The 14,283-nt window shown below is 39.2% G+C and overlaps 1 protein-coding gene across 1 annotated transcript in view; it reads right to left on the reverse strand.

Moving 5' to 3' along the window:
• Positions 1-5,274: 5,274 nt before the first annotated feature.
• Positions 5,275-14,283, reverse strand: part of SCG3 (secretogranin III) — a gene marked incomplete at its 5' end in the record, with an annotated part of 25,446 nt that continues 16,437 nt past the window's right edge. The window contains 4 exons of the mRNA XM_009082566.1: positions 5,275-5,827; positions 9,684-9,764; positions 11,894-12,022; positions 12,624-12,707. Of these exons, the coding sequence (XP_009080814.1) occupies positions 5,709-5,827; positions 9,684-9,764; positions 11,894-12,022; positions 12,624-12,707 (413 nt within the window). The remainder of the gene's footprint in view (positions 5,828-9,683; positions 9,765-11,893; positions 12,023-12,623; positions 12,708-14,283) is intronic.

Consider the following 14,283-nt stretch of genomic DNA (forward strand, 5'->3'; position numbering starts at 1 on the left):
CTCAGACCCAGCAGTCTATTCAAATCATCTCTAGCTCTGGTCCTAAATAGGTCTGCAGTGGCACACAAATTAGCAAGAACAGAGAAAGCTTAGACTGAATAAAAGGAAGCACTCATATTTTTTTCTTGAAGAGACTGGTGAATTACTTTTAGGTCTTGTCTCTTTCTTAAACTGGGAATTTTATCTATTCCTTAGAGGATAGTGACTTGTATTTCTGTCAGTTAATTTCAATAAGACATACAAAGCCAGAAGGAACTACTTTTCCAAAGGCAACCCTAGCTTCAAGCCCATTTAGGTTTTATAATCCTACAGAAAGATTTAATCCTTTTCTACCAGAGACCTGCTATTGTGATACCCTCAGCCACCCAGCACACAGGACTGCGGTGCCTTGCTGAGCAGTCGGAAGCAGCACAGCAGACACACCTCCTGGCAGGGACATTTCACTCTGCTGGGCTGCAGGACCTTCAGGACAAACAGAAAGTCTGTCACACCATCTACACCTATTTTCCCTGACTGAGAAAACATACAGAAGCAGAAGGGAAGAGGCAGCTCTGAACACACCACTGCCCCATGACCGCACACCCTTCCCCTCATGGCAGCAGCTCCAGCCCAGCAGTGCCCTGATAACCTGTGGCATCTCCTCTCACTGGAAACCCTCCACACTGGCACACATTCATTGTAAAACTGCTGGTGAAACCCAGCAGAGACACCAACTCATCTGTGCCACCCAAGCTCATTCCCACAGGGAGGATTTCGGGGCCTCCATCACCCAACGCAAAGGCCACTGCAGGAGGCTCTACCTTGCCAGGCACTGCCCAGAGCCACACGAACACCCCTCACAGTGCACAGGGGCTCAGGGCCAGGCAGAAGAGCCTCAGCTTGTACTTCTGCCCCATCTTGGGCTCTCCCAGCACTGTCTACCAGAGCCCGTGGCAGTCACTCTCCCCTGCCCTGGCCTGGCTGCTCTGTGGCTGCTGTTTCTCCCTGCAGCTCTGAGGAGCCTCAGGACAGCTGAGCCCTGCTGAGCCCCAGGGCTGGCTCTGCTCAGCTCTGGGCACCTTGGCTTTGCCTGAGCACAGACAGACAGATTCTGTGCCCTGGCAGCCTGTCACAGTGTGGGCGATGAGCTCATTTCATTAATGCCTGCTCCTGGTTTTCAGGTAGATAGATATGGTGTGTCATAATCCCAAGGGCAAATACAGGGACTGACTGTTACATATAGGTAAAATACTTTTAGGAATTGCTTTTCTGTGCCTCTGCCAGTTCACTGGTGAGAGGTCCTATGGGCAGCTGGGCAGCAGGTCACACACAGCCCATGGCACCCTGTGCACCCCTGAGCTGCTCATCCCAGGGAGAGCTGAGCAGGAGAGAGGAAACGGTGCCTAAAAATTGTCTGGAATATGCTCAGAGCAATTCAAGGCAAAGCTTTTCCACTCGTCGAAAAGGGTTCTTAACACTCTAAATAACTTGTTTTAATATCTTAATCCACAGTCATATTATTACTTAATAAAGTGACAGTTTTTCCTGTATATTTATGTATTTTTATTTGCTGCCGTGTATATTTTGCTTCTCGCTCTGCCTTTATTCTTGCTACACTTGTAGCTTCCTTCTTCATTTATGTATTTCTACCAATCCTGCAAGGTGTGTTTTGTGGCTGGAATAGGGCAATTTCAGGCAGAAGTGAAGCACTTAGTGAAGATAAAATTCTATGTTTTGCAGCTATTTTATGGTGAGGAATCTGCATGTTTGAAGTCTTGCTTTTACAAATTTCTTCAGTCTAAGCTTGAAAAGTCAAAACCTGGGCAGGCTTGGACTAGGATCTTTTAAAATGAAATACGTGGGACATACTTGATAAAAAGTTTACATCTGGGACTCAATTGTAATGTGGCTGGAGGCTACTAAACTCCTGTAAATCCAACTAACACGGCCAGCAGGTGCTGTAGTTGCATCTAACACTCTTGGAGGGGCATCCCTCTTCCTGTACACATTGTGATTGCTCCATGGAGCAGGATAGTCTCAAAAAGCTGGGCAGTGGAGAGACAAGATGCATTCTCTTTACAACAGCAGCCTTGTACTGCTTGTGGTTTTTTAACCCTAGCTGGCAACGAAGCCCCACACAGCTGCTTGCTCACTGCCCCCCCAGTGTTCAGCATCTCCAACAGGGCTCCATCACAAGTAATGGTTATTTGGGAAGATAAACATCATCACTCTGAATGTTCCACCCACCCCCTTTCTCCTTCTTCCCCAGCTTTAAATGCTGATCATGACACCACATGGTATGGAGTATCCCTTGGGTCAGTTGGGGTCAGCTGTTCAGCTGTGTCCCCTCCCAGATTCTTGTGCACCCCTAAGTCTCCTCACTGGTGGGGTGGGGTGAGAAGCAGGAGAGTCCTTGGCTCTGTGCAAGCACAGCTCAGTAGAAACTAGGACATCTCTGTGTTATCAACACATTTGTGTTTCCAGCACAAATCCAAAACATAGCCCTATATTGGCTACTATGGAGAACAAAACCTCTACCCCAGCCAAAACCAGCACACTAATGTAGCTTGTAGTAAAGTGTTTAATAAAGTACAGTATCAGAAACAATAGTCTATTAGAAAAGCTCAAAAGGTGAATACCATATATATTGTACTTATTACATTTTCAGTGATAATTTAAGAGTGAAGGATTTCTGATGGATCCAGCAGAGATAGAAACAACACAGAAACCAATTTCTGTCAATTTAGAACCAGAGATATGCAGGTGTTGAAAACACCTTTCTCACTAGGAAGAAAGCAAGCACTGACAGAGTATGAATTACTAATTATGAACTAAACACACCAGCAGTGGATGTCCAGTGCTAATGTGCTCCAAGCTCCAAGCTAATGTGTTCCCTGACAAATCAGGAGTGATCTGTAGTGCAGGTTGGAACTTGCGTCACTGGGTTTGATTTCATTTGGCTAAGTCATAGCCTTTTAGAGATGCAGTGATTCATCAGGCTGGCTGTGTGTGCACTGTCTGGTGCTGAAAGGTGTGATGTGCTGGTGTTCATTCGATATACCAGCAAGGAAACCAGTATTTGAAGCATTCCAATAACAAGTTCAGTGGGCTTGGGCAGGCTGGGAAGTGAATCTAGTCTGAGGAACCATAGCTGAGATTGCTGGTCTCTCTGTCAGGGGCTGCTCTGTTCTCAGCTATTGATCAGGTTGGTCCAGTTACCTACACGTGTACCCCAGCTGATGTGCAGCAGTAGGGCAAGCACAGAACAGGTCCAAGAATGTGTATACTCTGAAATACAATCAGGTCATATCCATTGTTGGGAACGTTTTTTTCCTCAACAGTCATTGATGCTTTGTTGAAGTTATAAAATTTACAGAGATGTTAACAAATATCACACCAGCCTTTTTGTGGATACAATATTGTTCATAATCACAGGTCACTAGCTGGTGACATATTGCCATTAGTACCAGACTCATGAGAGGCCAAAGTAAGAAATTAACTTCCAATTAAGATTGAAAATATTAATATATTATTCATCATATTGATAGCAGAAGAAAATTTGGGGTGTTTTTTTAAGTAGCCATTGGGGAAGGAAAGTTTGTCCTTTTTTTTTTTTTTTTTAAGTATAGATGCTAGGCAACTAGCACTTCCCCAGCTGTAAAGGTCTATGGTTAGTTACCATTCCCCTGACTTCTTTCACAGACCCATATTTGGGAAAGACTCTGCTTTCCCATGTGACAGCCACATAAGGAAGTAAGTCACAAGCTGTTGCAGAACCCAACTGAGACCTATGGGGGCAAAAAGAAATTTAGATCTTTGGGAACATTATCAAATAATAAACAAATTTGAGGGTTTAGATGAGAACAAATACACTGATTCAAAATAACGGGAATTCTTATTTCCTAATTATTTCCCCTAGCGTTTCTAAGGGACTATTTTTCAAAGAGGAAGGTTACACTGACTACATTTTGGCTACATTTGTACCTGAAAAAAATTAAATCACCATTAGTGACTGATACTGCAATTCCATGATTGATATCAGGATGTGCATGAGCAGGCAGTGACGTACTCTGTGTATGCTAGAAATCATTCACTGGCTTTTGTACCATCAGTTTGCAAAGAGTTATGCTGTTACACCTCATTGCTATCACATTCACTGAATGTTGGTTGCCAATAATGCTCAGTTGATAATTTACATTTTGCAAGGATTCCAAAGTTTACTTCAGTTGGCTAAGAAACATTGCTCAAGTCTCTTCCTCCTTAATCTCCATCTGTGTGGAGAAAATGAGGAAATAAATGACCCAAGGAAGTGATTCAACATTTACAGAACTTGGTGCTGTGCAGGCAGTGATGTAAATCAGCATCTCCCTTCACTGGCAGGTAGATTCTGCATCAGCCAGCATTTTTAACTGTGTCAATCTCAGAGATATCATGAGGGTTTTTTAAATAATCAGAGAAGGGATAACCTCATTTATCAATGGAGAACCTGTAAATAAAGAGAACAGGGGTTTCCTGGAGTTCATCAGCACAAATGACTGCTGCAGGTGATGAGCCTCAGGACTTACATTTTCTGGAACTCAGTTTAAAATCTACCTTTCTAAAACCTTTTTTACCCTTGATCTTCCTTCATGAGTTCTTAAAGATAAAAGACCTCATAAATCATTCTTCCAAAACTCTGTAAGTTGAGGAAGAAGAATGAGTACAACATTTTTGTTTTCCTTTTTCATTCTTTGGGAAGTACCAAATTATATTAGCTAATGGTAGCATATATAGGCAAAGAAAAGGACGAGTTTTCCAAGATAATACTGCTCAACACAGAGCAGAGGTCACTAAACAGATCACTGCCTTGATATTCAGAGATGCTGAGATATGATAGATTCTTTCAGTCTTTCTGAAAAGCAGGGCCCATGTTCCTAAAAACATCTCTAGTTGCAAACTCCCTTTCCATGCAAAATGACTGGAGTTGCTTTCCTTTTTTTTCTCTTTAAAGAAAGTAATGGCTATTTACACTTGCTATCAGGATACTCACATCAGGAATTCAACTAATTATGCATGCACAATCATCAAACGGTGCACCAAAGAGAATGTTCATACATGCTGAAGAAGAGAATACAGCTCTGTAATATGAAAGGCAATTGTAGTGTCAAAGATTTATCAATTAGCTAAGGACACTACAGTCCAAGTTACAGAATACTACATAAGGAAATAAAAAAGGATCAAGAAAAGAAAGTATTAGGATTTAAAACCAAAATTTCTGAATAGAAAATAATATTAATGAAAACTTTAATAGGTATATTATTTTCAAATGTTTTATTTAGAGAACTATGAACTATTTTCTAATAATGCCCTTTACATAGTTGCATCTATAGAAAGCTACTGGAGTGAGAGCAAAAAGATGTGGCATTGAAAGAATTTTCCATCAGAAACGATTGGTTTATCTACAAAAGTAAACCAAATACAAATAATAAATCAAAGAGAACATGACAGAAATATTTACCCTATCAAATAGAAATTCAGTGTCAGAATTTGGCCTTGATTTGTGAATGTAGGAAAATACAGTAAGCAGAAAGTGAACAGAGCACTACAGCTCTTCATTTCTGGCTAGAAAGTTGTCAGTACAATGTAAACAGAGCATTTCTAATATCCTCAGATTAACAAATCATAAGTCATTGAGCCAGGAGTGAGGGAAACTATACTAGTTTTCTACATGGTTGGCAGCCAACAGCTTTTTACAGGCTGCCATAGATGCGTTTAATTACATCAGCCTCTTCCTTGTCCAGGATGCCCTTGTCCACATAAGCATCAGCTTGCTGATCAATGAAATCTCTCAGCTTTGAAAGATCATAGTCTGAAAAATAAGAATTCATTTGCACAGTGAGTCATTGCCATCATACAGCTTCACCTAAGAAACAAGGTCATCATAAAGTTTATCCAACAAATGCACTTCATCAAATGTGAATTCACTCTAAGTGCATCTTGTGAAAACAATAAAAAACCCCAAACCACCTGCACAGTATTTTTACACATCATAATGCTTTTAGCATTGAAGAGGAATAATCATCCCTTGCTCTTGATTGATTGTTGTCAAATGCTAAAGTAAGAATATTTTCTGGTCCAGAGATATGATGTTCTAGTCTGCACAGCAAAAGCTGTTAAAACACTATTATTTTCACAACTGTCATGGAATCAAAAGGCTATTTCCTATTTGAAATCCCAGTGAAATTCCCACTTAGTACAAACACTAGTGAAAATTCAAGAAAGCAACTTCCTGAAAATAGATCAAAATAATACAATTATTTACCTTGATGCAGAACATAATATTCTGACATGAAAAAATACTGCAGTGAGATGTCTTTGTGACAGTGTTAGTGTCAAAGTGCTTTTTGACAATCTTCATCTGTCAATCTGCAATAGAGTGCTGAAAGATCCTTCCTCCTTTTCCAATAGAGGAGTGCATCTTATGCAGCCTGATTCACACCATATGCATTAAACAGACTTTTCCTATCCTGGAAATACATCACTATTTTCCATGAAAAGAATTCTACTGCAAAGGAATCTTTCAAATAACAAAAAAGTATCCTATTGTGTAATTGTAACTCTGGCAACAGATTCAGTAGATTCACATATAAACACAATAAAATTTCAGGTGTATAATGTGCTGCATAAAATGTAAAACTTAGTAGTTTGGAAAACATCAATGTTTTAAGGGTTCATACTAAGCAAAATGAATTAGTATCTTTTGCAGGAACACACACATTCTGAATTTTTCAGTATAAATGACTTATTGCACTGGCAGAGCTTTCAGAATGCATTAGTGCTGATTTTGTAGTGTAATCCAATGTATAACATCATACAACAATACATGGAAGGACCTTCCTTCAAACTGTACATTCCTAATAAAACAGACAGTAATGACTTTCTCTCTTTTTAGGGTTCAGTGACCAAAATTGGATAGAAATAGAAAGACATTAAGAAGAAAATTAAAGCTCGCTATCATTTTTATAACAGTAGAAGGCAATTTCAAATGAGTAATACAGAAAATTGATATTCAAAACTCCCCACTCCTGCAGAGGTGTCCTCCGTGTATCTGAGTGAAGAGGAATTTTGTCATTTGCTGCACTGAGGGAAGGATTTGCTGTCTGGTCTGTTACTGCCATTACGTAAGACAATGTAACCTGCTTGTCTCTCCATCCTTGTGAGCAATGGGGACAAATAGTACCGAGCAATTTCATGACAAGGATGTGAGGTTTCATTCATGCTGACAGAATGAGGGTCCTCAGTGAAAGATACCAAGGAATGGAAATGGAAGAACAAATAATGAATGAATATTATATCCACATTAAAATCCCTGAGATTATTTTCCTTCTAGAATAGCATTTATAACTCCTAGATTGTTATGTGGAGGTGTGAAGGTTTAATTACTACACATTCTGTATGGAATTACAACCATTACAGTATTATCCAGTTCTGGCTAATTTGTATATCTCATGGCAAATTAATTTGATTTTTTTTCCTATATATTGAGAACTGCTAATTTCTAATACTTATTTACAACCTATTGCAATTAGAAAAATCAGCTTTGGGTTATATTCACCATAACAGCTGCAGCGTTACACTGAGCTGTGAAACAGCTCCAGTAAATGAAGTGAGGTTTGATTTGCATATCCAAATCAAGCCATTTGCCATTGCAATTAATTGTAGAATTTACTTGCATTCCTAAATGGTTACTGTTAGTGTTAGAAAGCTATAAATTACCTGAGTGTTCTGTGAGAAATCTGCACATGCTATTTGCCTGTATTAGTTAAATTGTCTGGCAGTTTTGTGCTTTGGAGCCCAACAGAACATATTTTCTAGTGAAATTCATACAAAGTGAAGGATCTACAAACATTTGCCCCAAGAAAGCCTAAACCTCTTCAAGTACCTTCAGTGAGCAAACCAATCCATGAGTAGGGATGGAAAAGACTGACCATTTTAGCACATGAATTACTCTTGAGAATCAGTTTCTGCTAGCTCCTAGGTGTGAGCTGGAAGTGGAGAAATGATTGATGAGCACTCCAATAGCACCTAATCTTGTGCTGAAGAAACACAGCACAATGCATTCACGCTTACATAAGCTTACCCTGACTGCACTTCTTTTAACTTCATCCCAGGGGAAATGAATTAGCATTTTACGAAAATATAAAGTATGGGAAGGCACAATAAAGATGATGTATCAGAAGAGTAAGAACACTATTCTAATTCTGTCATAACTTATACTCACTTTAAGGCCCATTTCCATTGCCAGAGGACAATAAAGATATTCTAGTGCAAATGAAAATCCATCTACACAGAAACGTATGCATTCACAGGCAGATAAAATGCTATTGATCTGCAGGCACAGCCATTTTCAGGCTGCAGCAGTCAGAGGAAAGGTTACTGTGAAGAGGAGTGAGGGGCTGCCCAGTCAGTTTGTGTGCTACAGAGATGTAATCTCACATGACTGAGATCTAATTACTATAATGAGTGCAATGATAAGCAGAACCGTTTATTAGAATTGGCAGGAAAACTCTGGAGCAAATATGTATCCCTGCTGCTAATTGTCATCACTGCCATTGTGTGGAAACGATTTAGAGATGGGAATTCTTTTCAAAGTCCTTCCTGTTACAGTTTTTTTAGAGAAAAATTTAGAGATGGGAATTCTTTTTAAAGCCCTTCCTGTTACAGTTTTTTTAGAGAAAAATTAATGTGTTGGGCTGCAGGCATGCACTCATCTCTGAAATGTAATTCACATGTACTTCAGTTGACAGTGAGGATGGATAGATTACCCAGGGCTAATCTCATCTCAGACCACCCTCTGCTCAGCTGGTGCCAGAAGGATCCTTCTCGCCAGGTGCCAGTCATAGCCCAGGGATGGATCCCTTGGCTAGGAGCCTTCACTTCCAGAGTGGGTAATGGCAGAACACACAGCCATGGCAGGGAAAAGGGACAGGAGGCTGGTTTTATGTAAGATCATGAGGGATAAATAAAGATCTGTGAAAAATAAGTGAGAAATCCTGCTGCTGTGAGCTCCCTGCCACCAGCTCTCACACAGCCCTGCCTCTGAGGAAGAGTCAAATGGTGGGACAGCTGGTGAGCATTCCCTGGGCAGCTGCTTCACTCACTGCTCCCTTCCACACAGCTTTGCGTGTGAGAGCTACAAGTCATTTGAGTTGATTTGGGCTGGAATCCAATGTATTATGGTGCTAGTGACATAAGTTTGTATCTTAATGATTCATGGTTATGAAACAAAACTCACTGCTGTTTGTGAAGGCAGGTTAGCCAGATGCACTGAGCTTTTCTAGACATATCCAGACATTTCAAATACATTTATGTCATGTATAAAATCATAATTAAAAAGTATGTTGAACTAAGAAATGAAGCACTAGACAAAACTGGCACACTGTTACAGGCAGACAGACCACCATGACTGTCTGGACAGCACATAACTGACTCCTGGCTGGTTAGACACTGTTTTGTGGCTAATGGCTGGACATTAATCTGCCTTAGTTTACTATTTTCATTCATTACCTTAACATTTACATAACCTGTATTATTTAACTCTAAGCACAGTCTCACATAACTATTATTTAACTTAGGACATAATGCTATGTTATATGACACTATAAATTATCCTCTGTGTAATGTTTGTGGTGCCTACTCCAATATCAAGGCCTTTTCCTTCATACCTTCTTTGTTACCTTGTTTATTGTGTTTTTTCAGCCATTCTATGTTCTTCCTGATTGCTTCCAAATATGCCTTAGATTTACCTAGAGGAAAGGATGAGAGAGAAATCAGGCACTTACACCAATGATTGATGCATCTTGCTTAACTGGGTGAAGTTGGTCACAGTGAAGACAGATTAAAACTATTCTTAGTTTCTGTTTCAAAGCTGAGTCCTGTCAAACTTAGTCAGGCAAAATTCCCACAGATGGCTAGCAGGTTTTGTCTATGCAAGATGAGTCATACACAAATTAGGACCATGGCTTTTTTTGATCATTATACCTAACTTTTGGTGGTATCCACAGAAACTGAATACTTGGATTGAAGACAACCTGTAGCTTTTTGGTCATCATACTTGTTTGGCAAAGGTGAAGTTGTTGAGATAGGAAGGAATGACTTATTTAAGTCTATGAGCTTTGAGTATCAAAACTCCTCCACACAGTAGTACTAACAGCATACAGCCCATCTAAGACTGAGATATTTCAGAAAGACAAGCTGAACTCTAGCTACTATATTTACCAAGAAAAATTACCATGATAACTCCTTGTTATAGCTGAAATTTTAAAGTGATGGCTATTTTTGGACCAGAAAGCACACAGGACAGAATTAGTTCAAGGATTACCTAATAAGGCCCCTAAGGAAATATTCCAGCTAATGGATTTTGAATTCTTAACTTGGCTGGAGCTTTATTGATGAAGTGTTCTTACATTTGTCAGGAATAAAAACCTAGTGTGATTAGCATGAAAAAGGTTACTACTGCCAACTGTGCATGTCTGCTCCAGTTAGTAAGTGCATACAGTATTAGATGTACCCTAATTTTTGAGCTGGCAGTGCAGTGACTTTATAGTAAGTTACTCTGTGAAAGAGCAAAGGGCACTGCATGATGAAACAAAGGACTAATTACTGATCCAGTTCAAATTTCTAAAAAGCTATTGGGCTGAATATTTTTTCTGAAGGTAAAGGAAAATTACCCAAACAAACTGAAAAGACAAATCTGCAAAAGATAAACAAAATGTGCTATTTATCACTTCCCATGGGTATTGAGACAATTTTTCTTTACTGTGAAATCAGACAGCCCTCTTGAGCTATTTTCCTCTTCTGTGCTCAAATAACCACTGCTGGAAAAAATGCCAACTTCCATCTGAGTGGCTAATAGTTCCCATGGCTGCACTGCCCACAGGACTGAACCAGGTGACCAATGGACTACAATCTACTGAAGCCTTGATTTCTACAATTCATCACTCAACATGCTGCAGTGAAAGCACATGAATTCCAAAAAGTACAAGCATTGAACAGCATCAGTGCAAAACAGATGATAAGCACTTAGTTTAACCTACTGACTACAAAACATATCCAGCTTATGCTGGATCCTCAGCAGTAAGAACTCACTGAAAGGCTTCTGACCCAACAAATATTCTGCTTCAAAACTCCAGCACCATAAGGAGGCACACTGTCCTCTGCAGATCTGTTTTGAGATATAGCAGCTGATTTGCACCCAGGTGACAGTACAGTCTAATGTGGCCTGGCACATGGCATTATGTGTCATGCTTGTTTTGAGATATGGCAGCTGATTTGTCACCCAGGTGACAGTACAGTCTAATGTAGCCTGGCACATGGCATTATGTGTCATGCTGAGGCAACTGGGATAATGACAGTACTACTGTGCTACATTTGCTTAGGGAGACACTAACTTACTGTAACAGGTTTTCAGTTGCTGATAGCCCTTAACCTCTGGCAGTGAGTAATACAAATGGTGTCACTTTGCAGAACTTTTCAGTACTTTTCAGCACCAGCTTGTTCTAACACAAACTATAGAAATCAATGCGCCCACTCAGATTATTGAATATTCTGAACATCTGATTTCACCGAAAAGTCAGAGATGCAGAGAAGCAAAATCTCTCTGAACTACTGTGTCAAACTGTATTCCATATTACTCTCACAAGGGGTGATGAATTCTGTGAAAGGTTATGGTCTTACTCAGCAAGGGATACAGTGTCATATATGTAACAGTAAGCAAAGAAGTACACTTCCAAGTCAAGCTGTTGTGTGCTGACTCCCAGTGACTATAAACTGAAGATACTTATCCTAACACAAAAGAAAAACAATACCAAAGATAGGAAAATATTCTAATCACATGGAGAGTACATATGTAGCAAAAGCAATGGCTATTTGGTACCTCCAGACTCTTCACTGTTTCCTGCTGCATTTTGTCCTTCATTTTTTGTAGAATCCTTTGAAACTTCATATTCCTTTTCCATTTTAGCTGCTTCTTCCTTTGTGCTGTCTGCTTCTTCACTACTCTTGTCTAAAGAAATAACAAGAGCAAACAATTTTGTATCAAATGTACCAAAAGCACTTCTAAATCACATCAACAAGATCTTTGGCAAGTAAAGCGTTTTGACTGATGATTGAGGGAGAATCTCATTGGACTCTGTTTCAAAATGGTTTCTAAAGGTCATCTCTACTCCAGACCTCTGGAAACTGGAATTCCTGCTCCTGTTCTTACAAACAGTAACAGAATATAGGTTACTACAACGCAATAAAATGTAGTTCATAAAGGCACATTTCTTTGAGCAGAGAAAAATGATATGAAATTTGCATTCACTAGATCAAAAGTTGACAAATAATGGGTTTTTATTGTTTAAGTATTCAAAAGCATTGATACAGCTTGGTTTTGTATATGTGTCATGTCTGGACTCCACTGAAGAAAAATACAGTGAATATATTTCTCAAAGACTGACCAGTTAAGTGAAAATTTCTCTCTTGTGTGTTTAGACATCCAAGCTGTGGCTACATGTCCATGAGGCACTGCACCTTTAGCAGTCTGACTGCTAAAGCAATTAGCATGCTGTAGCTGAACAGGTTAAAAAGGTCTTATTCAGGAGGTAAAATTGTAGAATAAGTACCTGCTGGTAGCTTTGCTCTGGTTTTAGTGGAGGGGTTCTCAAGCTTCTTCTTTGTTTGCTCAGCTATCATTGTATCTAGGTTTTCTAGAAAACAAAGCAAAACAAAACCAAACCCCAGTTATTCTTCAACAGATATGATGCAGAATCTATACTATATTCTCCCCAACACCAGCCTGAATGGTAAGTAGAAATCTAAACGTTGCCTCTGAAGAATTAATGCACAGCCAACACTAAAAGAACAAATAGCTGTGTGGAATGGAGATCAATCTTATTCTAAAAAACTAACAACTAGATCATGAAAACAGCTGTATCAAACAGAGCCAATATGCATAAAGGCAGCAAAAATGTGCATATATAGTCTATATTTCAGTCACGTAAGTCACAAAATATAGATGACTATCTGTAGCAATTTATTCTGATGAAAGCAATGAAAGACTTTAATTGACTTCACAGAGAATACAGGACTATGAAATATGTGCTTCATCCTGGTGAGAAAACACTATCCCAAAATGCTTAACTGCCTGGATTGTATATGATTTCATTGGAAAAGAAGTCCAATAAAAGGTTTAAAATTATATTTAGATTTTAAAAATGTAAATTAAAGTGATTAAAATGAATATTTTCTAACATTGCTGAAGTCAAGCATTTACCTGAAAACCCACTAGACAGCTGTGGTCATGTATACAGCTCTAGAAGGCTAGAAAGTAAGTTCCTATGCAAATTTCGGGGCTGAGCTTGTCTAATTTGAAAGTAAAAGCATCTCTCCTTCAAGATGGATGTTTTAGATATAAACAGTGTATGCTTATGTGGGGAAAAAAAGTCCTTTTGATACCACATTTAGTAGATATTCAAAATACAGATCATCATGCAATCTGCCATATTTCCTCAGTCATATTATGGACATGGTGCAGAATTTTCCCTCCCCTTATCAAGCTTCAGTTATATCACGGATCCAAAATTTGCTACATATAAGCTAGTTGGTGGGTATTTTTGAGAGAATTGGTTTTGAAATGTCAAAATTCCTTTCATATTAACAACTAAAATATTCAGTATGTGATGTGGTAACTGTGGCAGAATAGATACAATAGGGCTGTCAAATATCTGAGATCATATTTTCTGTGTAAGGCCAAGTTTTACCCATCAACTGGGAAGATCTTTTTCCATCAGAAAGATACTCAGCACTGAAACCTAAAGCCTAGTTTTTTAGCAAGCATATTTCTGTTCATGGCAGATCACCATCAGAAATTGTGCCTGCCACCTGATGAGAAATCACATAATCCTGTCTGCCTGAGTCCTCTATATTTTGTTGTTTACATAAAGTTAAAGTGTAAGCAGTATTTGTTGGCATCCTGCCTGATTGCTGCCTTCAATTCTGCATCACATGATGTTGATTTTTTTGGTGAAAACTGTTTTCATTTGGTACCTATCCTTTTAATGTGATTCCTGATCCTGCCATATGCCCTAAATAAAACAGGGCTGGGCTGTGTTAGAAGCTGGATCAGACATAGTGCTGAAGAAAAAAACAAGCTAGAATTATAGTGGTGGTATTGATGCCTCACTAATCACTTGATCCAAAGCTTATTGAAAGGACTGTAAACATTCCTTTCAGCAGAGCTTAAGATTCTATTTTTTATCCTGAATCAGTACCATACTAGTATTT

The sequence above is a fragment of the Acanthisitta chloris genome, unplaced genomic scaffold (assembly GCF_000695815.1).
Source record: "Acanthisitta chloris isolate BGI_N310 unplaced genomic scaffold, ASM69581v1 scaffold18519, whole genome shotgun sequence".
Taxonomy (NCBI): Eukaryota; Metazoa; Chordata; class Aves; order Passeriformes; family Acanthisittidae; genus Acanthisitta; species Acanthisitta chloris.